Source organism: Chroicocephalus ridibundus, chromosome 4 (genome assembly GCF_963924245.1).
Source record: "Chroicocephalus ridibundus chromosome 4, bChrRid1.1, whole genome shotgun sequence".
NCBI classification, from domain to species: Eukaryota; Metazoa; Chordata; class Aves; order Charadriiformes; family Laridae; genus Chroicocephalus; species Chroicocephalus ridibundus.
This window is the reverse complement of record NC_086287.1, coordinates 21,429,157-21,450,800: the sequence shown is the minus strand read 5'-3', so window position 1 is coordinate 21,450,800 and position 21,644 is coordinate 21,429,157. Positions and strand designations below refer to the sequence as shown.

Genomic DNA, 21,644 nt, shown 5'->3' with positions numbered 1-21,644 from the left:
TGATCACAAAAACTTCTTAACAAAAAGACAAATGAAAAGGTACTAAATGGTTCTTTTTTCCTACTGTCATCCACTTTCCTTCCCCAGAAAATACCAGTAAACAGGGAACAACTGGTTCTAGGCGAGTTCAAACCCAGAGCTTGCTGTGCTTAAATCAAATATAATGATCACTACTTCACAGACGCACCTAGGAAATATTTCAGAACTACCATGTGAAATGAAGTGGATGTAAAAGCAGATTAAATTTGAATGTTTTATTCCACAAATATACACAATGTGTGATTTTTTTGTTTATTAAGTTTACTATATTAGATAGTTAGTTGAGCAAACCTGCATTTAATTCAATAGGATCCTTGTGTAATACTGGATTTTGTCACTTTTACTCAAAAGAACAGCTCTGTGGAGGCTGATTTTAATAGACTATAGTGGGGATGAACTGGTTAGTTATAAGGATACATGTATTTTAATAATGCATTTTCACAGACCATTTATTTATGTTGCTTTGTTGCATTGGATTAATACACAAATCACAGAATCTTCATGGTTGGAAAGGACCCTTAAGATCATCGAGTCCAACCAAACAACCTACAATCTCTGCCACTAGAGCATGCCCTGAAGTGCCACAAACAGGCTAACAATTAGAAACGTCGGCCACAAGCTAAAAGTGATAGAGGTGTTTTGTATAAAGATCCTGCTCCCAATGGAAAAAAACCCAAAAACCTGTAGACTGCAAATGAATCTTATTCCTTATATTAGTCTGTTCCACAGTAACTGTTCATACTTGCACCCTTCCCTGGAGGATTAAATGCAAGATAGTTAGAAGCAGACAAGTCCTCCAGGAAAGAAAGAATAGGCTACCACAGACTTATGGAAAGGCAAAACCAAGGTAAAATACCTAACACCAAAAAGGTGTCTTATGTTGTTACACTTACTAGATTTTGTGCACGTTTCAGAAATGCTACACATCTGTTCTGCACAGTGTATTGCTGCAAAGAGCTGCCTTTCAATGTCACACAAAATAAACCATGCCTACACCCCTCCTTCTTCCAAACACAAACAAGGATTAGATTTCCAGAAACACTGCAACTTCACCATCACCACTGACGATTTTAAAAAACCTCTCCTTTTGACCTACACCAACGATGTTTTCTCCCCCAGTTGTTCTAATCCAGTTTTCATTAAAAATAATAATCTCACACTTCCTGACGCCAGATTTTTCTTACAGATGAGAAAACTACCTACGCAGACCACCGAGAAGAGGAAGTGATCCCTGAGAAAGAGTTGTGAGCAATTAGTGGCAAACCACCTCACTTGTGTGGATTTGTGCACGCAAGGGAACTGCACCTCACTCCTCTTTTCCCCTTATCCTGGGGGTCCCTCTAGCACAGCAGATCTTCAGTCACCGCTGTAATGAATACAGGGCCCAAATGGCACAGCGCCAGCACTATTTGTGCACAGGGACAGCAAATGTGAAATGATGGGGAGTACTGAAGAGGGAGGGAGGAACCATACAGAGACACAGGTATTTTCAAGAGCACTCAAAGTCTCAAAGTGACAAATCCAGCCTGCTCCCTTATTACTTCCTAACCTGGCCACCGTACAGCATTGAGAGTCTCTGCTTTCACTTGGATTCTTTTACTTGCTGGCACAAACATGATTATCCGACATCACCACCTAAGAATATCCTGATTTTGTTTACCAGAGCATAGCAAGTGAGAATTCCTGTTTCAACTCATGCAGATCTACACACCTTGCTGACTAAGACATCACATTTCAAATGAAAGTTAAGTTACCAGACAAGATAACTGAGAAAATAACAATAAAAAAGGCTCGGAAAATTAATTACTTTTCAGAAGTGCAACGGAATAAGTTAGGCAATCATACTGGTAGAATATTTGGCTTGGCATTTAAGATCAGCTGTATTTTTCTTTCTGGCTCTATTTCTGGGCTGTCATTTCTTGCCACAAAATATTTAAGCTCAAACATATGTTCGGCTACAGATCTTGAGAAAAATACCTTGGGAAAATGTAAACTGAAAGAAAAGACAGTTTCTTTTTCAGAACAAAACACTGAACATAAAACACCACCGTATCCATTTAAGCATTTAAGTCAAATTAATATTTACCCATGAGCAGGATCCAAAGCTATTGCCCTGGGCTGATCAAGGTCTTGCCAGAAGAGGACTTTTCTAGATGTTCCATTGAGATTAGCTACTTCTATCCTATTGGTTTCTGAATCCGTCCAGTAAAGTTTTTTCCCAATCCAATCACATGCCAGGCCATCCGGGGAAACCAGACCAGAAATGATGACATTCTGCACCACACTCCCAGTTTGGTTAATGTAAGTTTGCTTGATGGCTTCTTCACTCACATCTGTCCAGAAAACGATGCCTTGTGAATACTGGAAGTCAACCGCAGCAGCATCCTCTAAACCACTGACCACCACAGTGGACTCCAGCTTTGTGCCTCCAGCATCCACGAGTCGAACATCCCGCCGGTTGGCAAAAAGCAGAAAGGGAGATGCTACAGAAGAAAAAAAAAAACAGAAACACGTTAGTGTTATTGTCATCTAGAGATGTTAAAGCACTGCGTATGAATATGGCAGAGGAGGATTTCTTTTCCTAGATCAGTGGGGCAGGCAGTAGAGCAGAAGGAACATCAAAGTTTCACGAGAGAAAAATGCATGCTACCCAAGAACCTCTTCCTTCCACATGTCAGAAAAAGCAGTAAACAACAGAGGGAAGAGCAGACCCAATTATGTATCTGAGGGATATGGATAGTGTCTTCAACATTAGTTAAGAGTTCAAACTGAGACCCTTCAACAATACCTTCTGTGAATCCATACACCCAGGTTAAGAAAAAATTAAGTCTTCACGGTCTGAAAGCCTGGTTCACCAAGTTGAAGTAGTAACAACACGCAGAAGGCAAGTTTTGACACCCTTTAGTAGCAGGCTGGAAGCCAACAGTACTAGACACCACACCCTGAAATGCTCCTACCAAGTACCCTCCTGGAGAGCAAAGACTGTGACAGAGGTTCAGAACTACCGTCTTCTCCTCTGCACCACAACAAGAGAGAAACTTGAGGAAGAGTTTGAAGGAAGACGATGATGTGGGTTGTGGAAGTTCCTGGGGACTGCTGTTAGCTGGTAGAGGCAGCCAGAGCAAAAGGACAAGAGTTCTTTCTATTTGAAGCTCTAAGTGGGTGGTGGAAGCTGCAGTGCTTGTACTGAATGACAGGGAACAGGCTTTCAAAGGGGAGCTAACTTACGATTGATGCAAGAGGGATGGGAAGCTTAAAGACATGTCATAATGACAGCCGTAGAGATATTCCAGCAGTATCTGCATGAGTTCTACATCTCTTGTGTGTGAGGTTCAGTTGGTCAGTGACAGGACCTTGGCAGATGACACTGGTGTTCGCAGACAGAACGGTGGGGAGAGCGACTCATGAGAGGCAAGGAAATTAACCTCGCTGAGCTGGATCTGACAGTAAGACAAATAGAAGCACTAATAACAGTGGCAGGGATTTTAGCACAGACGAGATGACTTTTCTGTCATACCAGATCTCATCTGCCATTGTACTCGGAGAGAAATAAATCTGTGCTTCCAATTGAGGCTGTCCCTCCACACCCTGCAACGGAGAGAAAGGTCTGAGTCCTACAATTCCCAACACAGAATATTACAAAACCCAAGTAGAGGGAGATTGTAAAGATCCTCTGAAGGACCCACTATTGGGTGAGAAGGCACAATTCAGACAGTGACAAAGTCATGATTTGGCTCAACTGCTTCTCCCAGAAGAGGACATTAAGTAGATATCTTGCAGAACATTCCTTCCCAACCATACCAGCCAGACTGACGGCAAGTTAACCACTTCATTTCTCCCCTAAAAGTGCAGGCTTGCTTCTTTATCCATCAGTAAACAAGAAAAATAGTTATCTACAGATATGGCTGGGAAGGCAGCAGCCAAGTACAATGAAGCCACCAGAACGGCCACAGCTGTGAAAACTACTGGCAGCTAAGGAAAATGCCAGTATTCCAGAAAAAGCCACAAATGCTGGAAGTAATGGAGCTCCCTCAGCTTCTCCTCTGATTGCCAAAGTCTGGCAGGGGTCTTATGTCATCAAGTGAAGAGCTATTTTCAGTTGCCCATTCTGTTTGCCACCTTGAACCCCACTACCCTTCCCACTCCTCCCCCCAGTTCCTCTAACTCAAGCAGCAGCTGCTGGAATTCTACACCAGTCAACTGCTGACTCCGAGCTTCATATACAATCATTCAACTCAATTCTGCTGCTTCCAGCGCGCACCCAGCAGAGGTCCAAACACTTGCCACTCAACTCAAGGAACAACACACAGAACAAAGCACCAACAACAGATACGTTATTTAATCTTCTATGGCTTCAAGCCTGTGATATAAATACCTTTACTGTATATAATATATGAGACTTAACTCTTGACACCGTCTTTCAGATGCAATTCCTCCAGCAGTTTTAAAAGAAGACAGTTTATACGAGGTCTGAGTTGCTGCTCTGCTATGTTGGCATGCTATTGCCTTTTTCATGAACTGTCTCCAGCTACATGCTCACTGGAGAGAGTATGCCAAAGTGAAGCACATCTCTGACAACAGCTTATGTATTTATGTGCCGGCCAAGGACCTCAGTTAGAACCTACAACTCAGCTTCAGATGAACTTAAAAACATGCATTAAAAAATCAGCCATTTTATTCCCCCCCCCAAGTCAGGAAAGAGATGGCTTTATTTTTCTCTTTGGAGGAAGTCTATGCTGATGAAAGTAATAAGGAAAATTTAAATCAGCTGGTGGTTTTAGTGAGGATCTTGGACAGTACAGACACAGACAATTGTTATCATGAATGTTTCACTGAAAATGTAATATCTTTGTTTTCTACAATACTTAACTCAAGAAAGTTTATACAGCTTGAGGAGAATTATTTGTTAAGAAATGAAGTCTCATTATCACTCCTATCTAATTTCCTAACTTGACAAGTCCTGCTCTCTGTCATCTTTCAAAACACTAGGAATAGTCTCATGAAAGCCCAACAGGTTAGTTATTGAAAACAGAAGAAAAAATGTCTAGAATGCAAAGTGCTTGTTTTCTTCTCTGCAACTCATTGGTTCCCCATAGCCATGTCTATTTTAAGTGGCACTGTACCAAACCATTTGAACACTTGGAAAGTTTGATGTTAGCGGGCTCTGTTTAAGTCACACGTTTTCTGAGGCAGAAAATTTCTCAAGTTATGCACGTTGCCCCACGAAACCAGCCCCACATCCAGCCAAAGATCAAAGCCTAAGAAGTCTATATACAATTTTTAAAAAAATATCGTCCCAAAAATGTGTTTTGAGGAATATGAATAGACGGATTTTAATCTAGACATTTCCACGCTGAATCCATTATTAATGCTAGTACAAAGGAAAAAGAAACCTGAAATATCAAGTCCAATCAACAGCAGAGGAACTCAACAGCTTCTTAACTAAAGATCAGACACGAACAATGTCTAATCCAATCAGAATCAATATTATCCCAGTTCCCCATCCCTTTCAAGAGATTTCTTCCCCACTGATGCACACAGTAGGGCAACAGCGTACAGATAACACATTAACCACTGTGTTCTCTGTCACTTCTGTGCTTCGGAACCGTCCTGATTGAAGTGCAGCCGCATTGTGTTGGCTATAAACACCCAGCGGGGAAATCACACTGCCCTGCTTCCAACCGTGTTAAAATTTCACTGCATTTATACACTGATGTAAACTGATTGATTATTGAAAATGGCCAGAGTTCATCCCTTTTAAGCACAAATAAGTATTTGATTTCCTTTGGAAAAAATAAAAGAAATAAGACAGAAAACCTGATTTTGAAAACCTTATTCACTTCTCTGCTCCTCCCACCAGCCTATTTTATTCAGTCCAAATTTTATAAAAAAAGTGCAGAGCCCTTTTAGAGCATTACTGGTATGAAGAAAAACAACAAACCCAACAAAAAAAACCAACAACCCACCAGCAAAAAACAGTGATCAAAACAAGTAACTCGTTCTCAACACTAATTCTTGCGTGGAATGCTGCTGAAGAAACACATACTCTCGAACTTTAAAAATAATGCGTAAGTCAGAAGAGCAATTAAATGGTCTGTTTCCATGGCTTTGCATTTATCACGAGAGGTCAGAATGTGATGGCTAAACAGCAGGCAAAACTAGCTCTGGTAGCTCTGCAGCTTCGACTAAATACAACCTCCAAGACATGGCAAGAAAAGGTCACAGAACTTTCCAGATTTCCAACACTCCCAATTAGTAAGCAGTAAATCTGAAAGGGGCAACGAAGAAAGCAGATGCCTTTCTAGAAGGACAGATGCATACCATTTAGTTTCATAGAATTACTAAACTCAACAGTTTAGCAATTCAAAAGACATAGCCATAGTCTATGTGATTATAATCAACAGCTTTTTTAAGCCGTTAGAATGGGAAACTAAGAAAGCCCAAATGGTATTGACCAAAAACTGATTTGCTGTGCCATCAACAAACCAACTTAGAGATTCAAGATCATCCCACCGATTAACGGTGCAAGTTTGTTTATTTTGAATCCCACCTGTACGCAGAACCAAAGGTTCAGTTCCAAGAACATGCAGGACCCATCTCCTTTCAAATCATGCTGTCTTCTCAATCCTGAACTGGGTGTGAAGGTCCAGAGAACACACTTATTCTTGGTGCATTTAATTCTTTACTGCACTGCTCTTAACAAGGAAAACTGGAAGACCAGTTCACAACAGTTTCTGAGGAGAGGGATGGAGGACATCCAAAAAATCTAGCAACAACTTTGATTACCATTGACGCGCAAATGAGCTTATCTGTTACACAAAAAGAGGCAATATCCTCTGCTTGAGAAGTTATTCCATGGTTAGAAAGTTAGGAGACTCTCAAAAGAACACTTTGTGTTATGCTCTGTTTTGATCAGCAATGCTCCCAACAACTACAAATTGCTTGAAAAGGGAAACACCAGCTTCTATTTTAAAAAGAGAAACAAATGAACAGTAACAGGATGAACGATGAATGTAGAGGACAAACTGTCTATATCCAGTCTATTTACCACCCAATTGAAAGGACAACATTTTAATGTAGTTTAAAAAAAAAGAAAAAAAAAAAAAGAAAGAAAAAAGCACTCTATTCTTTTTCAGTAAAATCAGAACAGTTCATATTTTTCCATAATAGGCAGTATTTGAAACCTCTGTACATAGCTGGAGTTCACAATCCTTTGACAAAGCAAAAAAAAAAAAGAACCTGAAATCCCACAAACTATCAAGTGAACTCTAAACAGATAACAGCCTAAACTGTAGAAAGTTACAGACTCCTTGCCGCAATTCTACAATCTCATTTGGATCATGCAGTACTGGATCAACACTACTTTGTTCTAGAACACATATTATTTCTATCCAAAAAAACACCAATTTTCCAGTGGTTTTCTGCTAACTGGAAAACACACCCTTGTCTCGACAATGGAGCTATCTACACAGAGGCTTATTGCACAACAGTGTGAAAATAGAGCTGTTCATCAGTTAATAAACTGGAGAAAAAGAAACACTCATGATCAAGCTGGTTTGGAATCAAACATGGCTTCAATTTCCAGCTTTGCTCTTGATCTCCTGAATGCTCTTAAGCACATCTTCTGGTCCTTGTCTGTGTTTAATTACTGAATATTAATTGTTTTACCTGCATCGGGAAAGCTGTCTTGTGCAGACACAAAATAAGCCTGGAGGATTTGTGCACTTTATGTATGATTCATTTGGTTGACCACTATGAATAGAATCAGTTTTAGCACATCTACCGTAGTTCCCTTACCACCACCTCTATCACATTCATAAGCAACACAAAAAAGCTTTTTGTTTAAATGCACTGAGGCTTAGACTCCTCTGCACTTCACCATACATAAAAATGCAGTAATAATCTTTCTTTTTCTCTGCTTTCCATTATCTCTGTTAAAAACATAAGCTCCATGAAGTATTGCAGGTCTGATGCCATTTGCCCAGCTGTAACTACCTTCCAAAAGAAGAGGCCAGTATGTTGCTTCTGAATTCAGCCATTAACTTTCACTTTTTGTTTAAATTGTGCCAATCCCATCTACAGCACTTAAATTTTATGAAGTGCTTCAGGGGCACCCGTTAGCCCCAGGAAAGTGACATGGGACAAACAACTAAAAATTGCACTGTATGATCTTCCGTTATTATCAGTTTCAGTAACAGTTCTGAAAACCAGTTTGACAGGGCCCAACTCATTTACATATTAAGACTAAGGTGATCACAAATTATGATCAACTGAGCATTTGTCATCAGTTGCTGGTTAGCTGCAAAGCTGCAACAGTTCTAAGACAAGCCGAGCAAGAGAGTTTTAAAAAGTTATATTTATACTACTGCTTCATACTTGTTGACACGCCTACATTTTGTCTCCTTCCCCTTAAAGCCAAAATAGAAAGACATGAGAATACTGGGGCACGTGCACGATTCCTACTCTTGAAAGCACCAGAAGGGCAGAACACACACAAATCCTATGTATAGCACAGGAGAAAAGCCATACTTAACAATTCTTAAACCAGTTAACTAGGCTGAAGGTCACGGAAAGGTTTAACTGAGCTTTTAAGAAAACTGACCAAGGATCTTGGGAGCCTGGTACACAACATAAAATGAAGATCTCATTTTAATAAGCATACAAGCTAAAATAGCCATCCAAAATTACAGTATGTGCAACAACTTATATTTTAAATATTATTTCAATTCTTAACAGAACAAATGCGTAGGGGACTTCTGTGGTTAAGCCATCTGTACTGCTGCACAGAGAGAAGAGCACAGAATTCTTGCAGCAGTCAATGTCCCAAACCACAAAAACATTCACTACCCAGGAACAAAAACAACCCCCACACCCCTGATGTAGGCACACAGGATGGTAAAAAAATCAGCGTGTCAAAACTTTTGCACCCAAGGGTGTACAGTCTTCTGGAAACTCTAAGACAGGATATGGAGTAAGCACGCATCAGCTTTCTATTCTTAAAAATATCTGCTATGCAGAAACAAGACCACATAGGTAAGGGTCCTAGCAGCCATAAATTAATTGGAGAAACCAGTTCTACAGCACAAAGCCATCCCTCTTGTCCAGCTCTAACTCTTTTGGAGCATAAGGAGGCTTAGACCTTTGATGTGTAGCATGAGGCCCCTTCCAAACATTTAGGGAAGGAAGTTATTCCACATACTGTCACCCTGTGGGGCATTATCCCCATTTTTCATGGCTTGGCTCAAGTGGAGAGAGGCAGCAGCTGGTGGCAGCAGGAAGCTCACGTGCCAGGACACACAAACACTACTGGTGCCATAAAGACAGAGGAAATAAGGTAAAAAGGAAAGAGATTCAGGCATGGAAGAGAAAGCAAGGTAATCGAGAGTTTTGCCACACCTGTCTCCTAAAATCAAGCACAACTAAAAAACCCAGTCTTGCAAGACAAGAAGGAAATATGGCAGAGATGCACATAAGTTCATTTTATTCTTCTAATGCAACTATTACATATTTAGCAGGGAAAAAAACATTTCTTTCTTAAATACTCTAAGCTCTGCATTCTGGACCCCAGTCCTTTTTACCGGCAGCTGCTGCTGCAGAGAACCTGAAACCACCAACTTCAAAAGACAGATTAAATGTTGATCTTCCTGTACTAACTGCACATACCCAACCCGAGTTTAAACTTGCCAGGTATGGTCCTCCAAAGAATAGAGAGATATTGCTTTCATCCTCAAAACACGTTGTTGTAGATAAGATGAATTCCCAGTATAATTACTAAATTACAGAACATTCTTGCTGCAACACAGAGGTAGGTGGTAGCAGTTTGTAGAGCACAGGGCTAAAAAAATCAGGGCTCCTCCGTTTCACTCCCACATATACCCCCTTAGTGAACTTGAGCAGGTGCTTCAGCCCAGTGATTTGTAAAAATCATTCCACCCGCTACCAACATACCCTTCCTTTTGCTGTTAATTATCTCAAAGGGCTGCCATAAAGCCTACTGATGCTCGAGCAAGGCACTCGAAGATCTCCCAGCAGAAGGCTCCATGATGTACTCAGCTTTTCATTCCTGACAGGCTAAGACCTCTCCTCTCTGTGAATCGGGGAGTGAGTGTGGGTCAGTGAGCTGTGAAGGAACGGTTGTTGATAGTACTGCATCTGACAGAGAATGGAGATTCTCCTTAGCCCTCCTTTCGTTGCTAATGTATTTATAGAAACATTTTTTATTGTTTTTTTGCAGCAGTAGTCAGATTAAGTTCTAACTGGGCTTTGACCCTTTAAATTTTCTCTCTGCATAACCTCATGACTTCCTTGTAGTCCTCCTGAGTTGCCTGTCCCTTCTTCAAAAGGTCATAAACTCTCCTTTTTTCCCCCAAGTTCCAGACAAAGTTCTCTGTTCAGCCACGCAGGTCTTCTTCCCCACCGGCTCATCTTTCAGCCTGTAGGGTGGCCTGCTCCTGTGCCTTAAAGATTTCCTTCTTGAAGAATGTCCGGCTTTCCTGGACTCCTTTGTCCTTCAGGACTGCCTCCCAAGGGACTCTGTCAACTAGGCTCCTAAACAGGCCGAAGTCCGCCCTCCGGAAGTCCAAGGCAGCAGTTCTGCTTACCCACCTCCTTACTTCTCCAAGAACTGAAAACTCTTATCATTTCATGATCACTACGCCCAAGACGGCCTCCAACCATCACATCACCCACAAGTCCTTCCCTGTTCGTGAACAACAGGTCCAGCAGGGTGCCTCTCCTAGCTGGCTCCCTCACCAGCTGTGTCAGGAAGGTCTCTTCCACACACTCCAGGAACCTCCTGGACTGTTTCCTCTCTGCTGTATTGTATTTCCAGCAGATGTCTGGTAAACTGAAGTCCCAGACGAGAACAAGTGCTAGCAATTGTGAGACTTCTCCCAGCTGCTTATAAAATATTTGGTCTGCCTCTTCATCCTGGTTGGGTGGTCTATAACAAACTCCCACCATGATATCTGCCTTGCTGGCCTTGCTCCCTGATTCTTACCCATAAACACTCAACCCTATCATCACCATCATTAAGTTCGAGACAACCAAAACACTCCCTAACATACAGGGCTACCTAGCATACAGGGCTATCTGTTTTTTTTAAGGTATAGTGTTGCTTGTGCTTATGCTGGGTTTTACACAAAATAATTTTAAAAACTCTCCCAGTAACATAACACTCACATCGCTGTTTCTGTTGCCTGCCTGAATCAGATGCATTTAATAGTTTTATCAAATACTAATGTTAAAATATTGTTAGATAAACCGCTAGCTACCTTTTATTGTATGTTTTTAAATAAACAAGCAGTAAGTTTTTTGAAAATATTGTTATATTTTGTGGATTGTGTAGGGTTCCCCCCTATAATGACAGGGTTTTACGAAGATGAGAGATTTACTTCAGACTGTTGGTTTTGTTTGGCAGCCTACAGTTTTTTAATAATGTTAGCAGTAACAACAAAATATAGCACTGATTATATACCATTCCATCTCCATTGGCCTGAATTAGTTCATTTCCCTCAGTCAAGAGATGCCGAAGGATTTGTCTGAAGAGCATGCTCTGAACAAGTCCAGCAAAGGTGCTTTATACAAATTATGAAATTTAGGATTTGTTCAGATTGTCTGGGATGGCAATAAAAGGTTTCAAAACTCTCTACCTGCACACTCTTAACTTATTTATTATTATTTTGTCCTGTTTCTAGTTATATTACCTACTTCAAGGAAAAGTCTTCACATACCGGAACAGCCAAATGATTGGATTCAGTGTGCATAGTTCAGTGCACTTCCATCTCTGTAGAGGCTGGAAGCAAGCTACGTGTGTTCAAGATCACTTTTCTAGGGACACCCCATTGAGGGTTCCTCAAACTTTTCTGTCTTTTCCCACAGACCACCCATTAAGCACGCCACATGAACTCCCCTCCTGGTGCACAAGGCAACAGCGCTCTCAGATTGTCCGTAATACCCCTGTAGCAAATACTGAAATTGGTTACATGGAACAGCATATTTCATCTTCTTTTAACACAGTTTAGCAGCTGGAAAGGAGGACAGCCAAGTCCATGCGAGCAGCCAACCCTACGCGGACCACCAAGCAGCATACAGAACATATTTAGAGATCCGCTGAAAAACTAAACAAAAACCAGTATCAGCCATGATTTGGGGACACTTGCATCAGTTTGCTGAGATACCCGTTAGATAAGACTCGCAAGCACTTTAACCGTTATGTTTAGAGGAGAACACAGATTCACTAGAGCATAAAGCAATTTTCATCTGGTCTGTTTTGTTAGAGGAAATTTCTAAACATTATTGCAAAACTGGCTCTTGGCAATCTCTCCCTGTGCAATGCACAACTGGTGTTCAGCCAAACAGTTGTGAGGACGGCAGTCTCATGCAATCCTGACTAGCTAATGCTAAACAGATAATATCTCTGCAGTCTGAACCCCCACCGCTTCCTGACCTCAGGTTCTCACCCCAGCATTTTACAGGGGTTAAAATATACATGGGATTTTCCCAAAAGCAGAAGTATACGTTCACAACAATTTGCTTATTCTTCTGAGGATCCCGCTGTAATTTGCTACTCAAGAATCACAATGCGTATAACAGCTTAAATGCAAATAAGCTATCCATTGGGGATTAGGGCATTTTAGCTCGAGAGAGACACCAACAACAAGCTTTGAAAACTTGCACGTTGAAAACAGCTGTTAACATCCTCCAATCTTAAAAGTCAACTTTTGAGTTTGGTGCTGGTTGGAAATTAGAACCTGCGCTAAACTCCAAGGAAGGTTAAACTGAACTTCCAAACTTCAGTGAAGCTTGCTAAAGCTCCCCAAGGTCCACTGAAAATCCCAGTCTAAACGTAGAGCATAAACCCCACAAGGAAGGTGAAAACTTTCCCACACTTTAGTAGCAACTAGGCCGCAGCACCTCACAGGTTTGTGCTGAGATGTTTGAGTCCCACGCTGTGTCCAAACAGAGGAATTGGATAGCAGAGGGAGACCCATCACATACGCATGGGCGATCTACTGACTGGCACCACAGCCAGCCTCCAAACCTCCTCTATGTTAAATTAAGAACGGTATGATATAAGGAAGGCTGTCACAGGCTTCACACACCAGCTGCTGTCTCAAGACATAACGGGCAAACTTCTCCAGATCCCTCACAGACTGCCACACTGGATGCTCACCTCCTCCACCTACATAAAGCTATGGTATTTTATGCTCTCATACGTAAGAGTGGAAGATGCTGTAAGCGCATAAAATTTGTAACCCTGGGTCCAAAAATCTAACTGTATGGGCAAACTTTAATGACAAATTACTTGCACTGATGGTAGAGTATTGCTTTACAGTTTATCTCACCCAAAAGCCTGCAGTGACCCTGGCTCAGCTAGAAGCTCAGTTCAGAAGTCTCTGAGGACCATGTTCCGAGGCAAGTTACTCAGCAAGTCACCGAGAAGGTATCATCATAAAAACACAGTTGCTGATGATCAGTCCCCTTTTCCAGTCAGCGGGAACATCACTGGACTGCCAGGAGTTTTCAAATATAATGGAAAGCAGCTTAGCAACTTCATCTGCCGGTCCCCTTAGGACCTAGGTATGGATTTCATCAGGTCCCATGGACTTGTGTACTTTCAGGTTCCTTAGAGGATCTCACACTTGAACTTCTCCTACAGTGGGCAGTTCTTCATTTTCACAGCCCCTGATATTGCCTTCTGCAACCTGTGTGGTGTGGCTAGAGCCCTTGCCGGTGAAGACTGAGGCAAAAAAGTCACTGAATATTTCAGCCTTCTCCATATCCCGGGTGACCAGGTCTCCTGTTTCCTTCCAGAGAGGGTCCACATCTTCCCTAGTCTTACCTTTATGCCAACATACTTATAGAAGTTGTTCTTGTTGCCCTTGATGCTCAGACAGTTTCTCTGTCTTCCTCCCAGGCTACCTGCCCTGGCTTCCACCCTCTGTAGGTCTCCCTTTTGCTTTTGAGCATGTCCAGGAGCTCCTTGTTCATTCATGCAGGCCCCCTGGCTTTTGTGCCTGACTTCTTTTTTGTTGGGATGCATCGTTCCTGAGCTTGGAGGAGGTAATCCTTGAATACTAATTGACCTATTCTGGTGTGGAACTTAAGAAATGAATGGCTTAAACTTGGTATGAATAGTGGTGTTCGTGTGCACGGTGCTACAAAGAGAATTCAATTTGCATTCTACGAGACCACCCTCTTCAAATATCACTCCTCTTTGCATTGATTCTGTACTACCAAATACTTGCATTGTCTTGACCGTGATAAGCATTCATGTTATGATTAAGGCTTCTTTAAAGTACAAAACTGTATTTTGTCTAATAGCATGGGACACTAGTTTCAATTCCATAACAGTGTTTACCATATTCAAACCACACTGGAGCTATCTGTCAGCTGACTCATGACGGTTTTCTTTGTGAGAATTAATATGGCACTCCGCTTGTACCCACAAAAATTGAAAACAGCCTGTCCATTGACATTTCTGGTATTTTCTGATTTTAGAATAAGCAGAAGTGGCACTGAAGTAGTCTCTTACGTGGTATTGCTGTTGGGCTTTGCCAAAATGGGTGGGTAAGTGCAAAGGAAGTGCTTAAAAATAGGGATGGGGGATGTGGCAGGAAAAAGCCATACTTGGATGTTTCACATTCTGTGATGCAGAGCACATAGCAATAATTTTGCTGCTGTTATTGTAAATGCAGCAGGCATGGATTCCCCCCCACCCTCGTCTTATGAGTTTTAAAACTGCAGAGGAAACTGAAGATTTGTCCTATTTCTGCATAAGTTGGTTTAGAAGAATGCAGACAAAGAGGTGACTACCTTGAACATCTAAACACAACTTCTGTTGTAAGCAACAGTTCAGGTCAATCCATGAATGGAAAAAAACCCTGCAGTGTCCCCTTTTTAGATTCTGGATACCAATGGGAGCAAGGTTCTTTTCTGTCGTTTTTTTTTTTTTCCGTTTTATTTTGTTCGTCTTTGGTTTGGCAGACAGCTGTCTGGCCAATAATAGTAGATTATGCAGTGATGATGGTTCCAAACTTTTAATGGATAAAGTAGTGGTTCTACATCATTTGGAAAATTTGGCTTGCAAGTTTTCTCCAGGACTTGAACAAATACAAGCTTGACAAAGGTATGCTTGTTTCTGATCTGAATTGTTTCCAATTTCTAGTTCCAGTTCCAGATGTTCCGTTAACTCCAAAAGACGCAAATCTTAAGAAAGCTGGAAAAAGACTTTTTAATTCTATCTCAACCAAACATACGATATGTACCCTCGAAAATGTAATATATTTGTAAAATGCAGAAAATGACTCAGAAATAGCATGTGCTGGATTCAGTTGCTGGCAAATGTTACTCGTTGGAACAAAAGCCTACTCAAATCAGATAGAAGAAAACCATGTCAGATTGTGGAACCTACGTTTGAGTCTTCCCTAACAGTTAAGAATCTTTCCATCGAAAACCATCTTGTTAAAGGGAACCTGCCACACGATACTTCGCTTTAGAGGGTGTGAAGTTCAGAGAAGTTTATAGCGCCAAGTTGTGGACGGGACTTCTGATTTTTGTGCAAGTCTCGTGACTGTCTTCCATTCAAATAGTCAAGATTTGGGTTTTTGGAGAGTTCGTTAGGAAGGAGAGCAAAAAGATGATGAGGTGAAAAGGATTATTTAAGATAATGAAAACTGTAATATTGTGTTTGAATTTATATGTAGCAAATAAATACAGTAATCTGCTCCAAGCTTTGTAAATCTCTCCTTGCTGGAGATGATTCTGCTTTAGCCAGGAACATTGATTAAAGTAAATTCATTCCTTATGGCTCCTTTCGTCTCTCTAAGGTCAGCGTTTGTCCTGCAACTTATCTGGAGCATATGTCCTGCCGGAACTACATGAAGGAAGATGTTCTGCTCTCTTCTTTGTTATTTTTCTATAAATCTAAATGTTTTTCAATATTCTGGAGGCAAAGACACGCGCTTCTGATAATTTAGCTTTTTCTCAAATATCTGTTCAAAAAGAGTAGATTTACCGGAAGAGAGAGCACGTTCAGAATTTCAATAACTTTTCTTCCATTTTTTGTCATAAAATTGGCCAAGGGTCAGAACAGAAATAATAATCTGACTTGCTTTCCTTTGGGGTTAAAATGATCATAGTATATTACATACTGAGTCGAAGATTCAGCTCTTCCAAGGTCTGAAGGGAAGTGTTAATTAAAAGAGGTGTCACAATGCCACTGAATACAGCTGTTTTGATAAACTGATTTCATGTGTCTTTGGTGATCGGTGTATGATTTTTACGGACACAATGGAATAGGACCCTATGCTCTTTGGGGCATGCCTGCACTCTGCTGTTCATGCAAATTAACGCCAGCATTATCTCAACGGCACTGCAGTTCACATACTTGCCAAGTGCGTGGTTAGCTTGAATTGATCTGTCTGAGTAAGGCAGGTAAGTGCATACTGCTCATTAACTGATTATATTTTCGTTTTAGAGGGTAGACCGCATTCTGTTATCATTTACCTGGCAGCCAGCATCTGCATCTGTGATACATTTTTATTCCTGGGTCCAAAAATTTTTGGCAAGGTGACTATATTTACTTCAGCACTGAGTCCCAAGGACTCTTAGTACCAAACTAAGATTTCGTAGTATGTCACTGTTGGACAGAAGACCTTGAGTGATGTTCTCCCCATTAAATTATTTTCCCTTTAAACTGGAGGTGCAGGTGGCTCGCTCATAATTCTGCTGTATCACAGATTAGTGAAGATCATAAACTGGCAAAAATTGTTCTTTACTTTATCTAAGTGTGCAAAGGGTCCCTAACAGAGGGCAATAAAGTACAAATGCCAACCTAACTGAAGAAACGGAAAATAATCGTCTGCGGTATTTGTTCCTCCAAAATGTGGAATTTAAGGACGTTTCCAGAAAAAACAGTCGTCACTTCCAAACCTGCAGAATAAAAGAGGCTCTCCACATTTGGACCCGTGTTGATAATATTCAAAAGAAAGCAGATTATATCAGTCTCCTTGTACCTATTTTTATAGGCTGGTAGTTTGTATGTACAAGAAGGGAAACGTGTGTTGGAATTCAGCCCCAGAATGCCTCATTTATCATAGAATCACAGAATGGTTCGGGTTGGAAGGGACCTCAAAGATCATCTAGTTCCAACCCTCCTGCCATGGGCAGGGACATCTCCCACTAGATCAGGTTGCTCAGAGCCCCATCCAGCCTGGCCTTAAAAACTTCCAGGGATGGGGCTTCCACCACCTCTCTGAGCAAACTATTCCAGTGTCTCACCACCTTCATGGTGAAGAACTTCTTCCTAACATCCAGTCTGAATCGTCCCATCTCTAGTTTTAATCCATTCCCTCTAGTCCCACCATTATCCGACATCCTAAAAAGTCCCTCACCAGCTTTCTTGTAGGCCCCCTTAAGATACTGGTAGGCCACTATAAGGTCTCCTCGGAGCCTTCTTTTCTCCAGACTGAGTAACCCCAACTCTCTCAGTCTATCTTCACAGGAGAAGTGCTCCAGCCCTCTGATCATCCTCGTGGCCCTTCTCTGGACACCTTCCAGCACATCAATATCTTTCTTGTAGTAGGGGCTCCAGAACTGGATGCAGTACTCCAGGTGGGGTCTCACGAGAGTAGAATCACCTCCCTCGACCTGCTGGCCACTTGCTTTCTTGGAAAAGGTTTGGAGTCCAGATAATTATTTAAAACTGAAAAAAATATGAGAGAATGGAAACTTGGGGCCTTGAAAGATGAGCTACATAGGAGCTGTTTAACATTTTTGGTTCTGTTGTTTTTGGAGCTGACTAATTACCGCTCTGTACAACCTCACAGTCATTAGCTGGTGATTCTCCTCAGTGTCTGTTGAATTCTGGTGTTTGTGGAATTGCATGATATGTATGTATGTGACAGTGGGACATGTGATCAAGGATAAAGATCCCAAAAAGGCAAAAAGGAGACTAAAAACATCATTAAAGAAGTGGTGATGCTCTGCAGAAGGCAGAGGAGCCGGAGGGGTTCCCCCGCTCCCAGGGCAGTGCAGGGTGTAGCACATACCCCCCGACAAATGCAGCGTTCCAGGCCAAACCATAAACTCTGTGCAAATTGAGCTCCAGCTATGTTGCATTAGGAGGGATCTTGATTTAAATATGCCCTTTGTATTGGGTTGGGATAGATGTGTTTTGTTCTGCCTGAAGCTAAGTCTGGTTGAATTTTTTTTACTATTCCCCCCCCGCCGCCCCATTCCTGCCCATCCCCAAGTCTCCTACAGACGTTTTGGTGCCCTGAAATCTGCCAGCATGACTGTACACATAGTTGCCTTCCTTAAGCCGATCCTGTCAAGGGATCTTGGTTTAAAAAGGCAAGCAGATTAAAAAAAAGAAAAAGTACTAAGGCAACTTATTTGCCCAGCTCAGCTGCAGCCAGAGTATTTTCCAGTTGCAGACTTGCAGAGCACTGTCTCTGTGCTGCTGTGTCTTGTACACACGATGTTCAGGGGAAGAAACTTTATAGATGGTTTCGTGCTTTAAAAAAAAAAAAATAAAATACGGTGGCACACACAGGTTTGCTTTACTCATATGCTTTAAGCATAGACCTAGCCATCCACAAAGTCACCAACTTAAGATTTCAAAAGACTTTCATGTAGAGCTACAACAAATTATTAGCCACCCTTTATTTTTCAAGTAAGGCTTTTTTACCTCTTGAAATTTTCATGTGAGTCTCAATAACATCCCACTGGCATAAGAAATTAACTGTCTGCAATGCATACCCAAAAGAAGCTGCCACAACAATGTCAAGTACTCTCGTATTGCAGAAACACAAATTAGGAGAGGTATTAGAAAAGTGTAGTGCACTTTAACTTCAGCAGAAGGTTGAAGAGAAAAAAAACCACAAACCTATTATTCTTTCTTCCCAGTTCACTCTGAGACCTAATTCTTCAGTTTTCTTCTACCCATGGCTTCCCCACCTGTATAAACAGCCAAGCCTAATTATTGTTTTAACCCAACACATATCTGCCTTTCCCAAACAAGAAAGGAAATGAATGTCTAAAAAGCTTTGAGTTCATCATAAAAGGGGTCCAAAACCAGAAGGAAGTCAATCTATTCCCTACAAAGGAACTACGTGGGGGAATAAAAAAAACCAAAAAACACCAAACCCACAACACAAGCTTTACACAACATGAACTGTCATCATCCATATTACAGTAACACCTAGAAGCCAGAATTGATTCGCACCCTGAAAGACACGATGCGGACACATTGTGAGGGACTGACACACCTGAAGAGCTTGCTGTCTAGATATACAAGGGAAAGGATGAAAGGAAGCCCACAGAAGATCAAGATGAAGGGCCTTGCTCATGGGCAAGACAGGCAGTCCATGGCAGAGCCAGGACGAGACCCCAGTGTGCTAAGCAGAACCATAACCAGCGTTTCTTACAAGACAGCCTAAACTTACTACCTTTTCATACCGTCAGGCTACCTTACAAACAAATTTTAATAGGAAAAAACAAAAAAAAAAGGCATACATTTTACTATGGCAAATGGTTTAGGAATGATCTCAGCCACCCCGGCCCTTTGCTATCCCTTTGGCAGCCTAGACAAGGTGTATTGCAAATAAGAAACTGAACTCCTGATATACAACGCATCTGGAGAGGTGCGACTGAATGTTTTTCCACCTTCTCTACGCTCCAATTTCAGTGAATTTAAATGCCAAAATAAATAAGTCCGGGGCTATGCTACAGTGCAAATACTTGAAACACAGAAGAAAAAAAAAAAGACACAAAAAAAAAGGACACAAACTCCACAGTGACAGTTCAAAGAAAACGAGAAATGTGATTTTTGGGGAGTCAAAAAGACACATAGCTGATCTCCAAAATCAGAGGGACACACACAAAAAAAGCAGCACACTAGAAGGGTAGACAGAAAAACAGGAATACAGACACTTTTCCCCACATATAAATTAAAATATACAAATTCTAAAACTGCTTCTGGAACACAGGTGACAAAACACACTCATGGAGTTTTTTATTCATTTAATTTTGTCCAAAACTTACTCCTTATTTCTGCAGAATGAAGGATACGAGCTTATATTATTACACAAGGAAGCAGTATCACGGAGGGCAGAGCAAACTGCGCTTGTTTATACTAAAACAAAACTAACTCAAGCAATGTGTGGTCATCACTGATCTGATTATCTTGTTTTGTGCACTGTATCCCTTTCCTCCACCCTTCGTTTGCACTGTTTGGCTGTGTTTTCATTGCTAAAGAGAAAGATGTAATTATTACATGGGGATAGCTATTTCGACGTAAAAAATGCCAGCAGAGAAAAGGAAACTTTTACATCAAGTAAAAAGCCAGTGTCGTTATTTCACTCCTCACCTGAGATTTCATCAGCTGCACAGAGTTGCACTGACTCTATCAGGATTTTTACGTCAAGACTGCAATATCAGTGTAATAATTACACCTACTTCAGCAATGAAGACATGACCCAGGACTTTCAGAGCAGGAAGCCTTCTCCCTTTCTGTCTGGAAAACATGCAGGGCATTTCGGATGAAATGATATTCCAAACAACTATTCCAACCCTATGTTATAGCTGAGAAAAAGAAATAAATACTGTCGTCCTGCAGGAGCCAGGCTGGGAGCCTGGCGAAGGCAGAATACACGTAATACGTACACCACTGCAATGCACCGGCTAGCATTTAACACACTCATACCTGGAGTAAATATTAGTGCTGCATGTCCTGTCTCTGGGGACACTGCGCCTTTTAAGCACAGTAAACTTATTACAACCAGTTTTCGCACCTATTCTATTTCCAGTTGTCACAGACTGCTTTGGAGTTTCAATGTCCTGGATTCTGCCCTCCCTATTATACATATACATATTTTTTTTACTTATTAGAACACCACAAACTGCAAATGTTAATACAAAAAGCTACCGCCCACAGCCCAAAATCACATTTCCAATCCAGAAACGTGACAAACACAGCACAGTCAATATGACAGACACTAGCACGCCGTCAGCAATTAACAACTGCATTTTAACCTTTTATAAACGAGACCCTGCAGTGGATAGTTAATAAACATGAATTACATGCAAGAAATGACCACATGCACTTAAGTAACTCCCTCCAGGTATGAACAATCATGACTAAATACAGAAGCAGACATCCGCCCTCCTAAAATACAACAGGGGCTTAAGAACCCAATTTAACGCACATATGCAAAGGAGAAGGGCTGTTTTTCCTACATACTAAAGATGGAAGTCTTACTTAAAAAAAAAAATAAAATGTTATGCCTCAAATGTTAGCCTTATATGAATAATTTAAAAACAGAGAGAATACACCTTAAATTTTGTTAGTGAATTGCAAGAAAAGTGAACATGGTGCCTGCATCCATCTAGCCTTTGGTGCAGCGTCTGAAAGAGAAGACGGAGCACAGTATTGTTAAAACAGAGGAACAACCTACCTTCTCTAAAAACTAGTTGTAAACTAAACCACAAATGCACTTTCTCCTCAAAAACAACAACAAAAAAAATAATCTCCAAACAACAACAAAAAACCCACCCTGAACCCACACCAAACAAGCACTAACTTGAAGCACAGCCGACAG

The 21,644-nt window shown here is 41.2% G+C and overlaps 1 protein-coding gene across 2 annotated transcripts in view; it reads right to left on the bottom strand.

Moving 5' to 3' along the window:
* The window catches only part of LRP5 (LDL receptor related protein 5), a 165,463-nt gene that overhangs the window by 128,086 nt on the left and 15,733 nt on the right, over positions 1-21,644 (bottom strand). For both annotated transcript variants that reach the window (XM_063331969.1, XM_063331970.1), the window contains exon 2: positions 2,126-2,522. In XM_063331969.1, the coding sequence (XP_063188039.1) occupies positions 2,126-2,522 (397 nt within the window). The remainder of the gene's footprint in view (positions 1-2,125; positions 2,523-21,644) is intronic.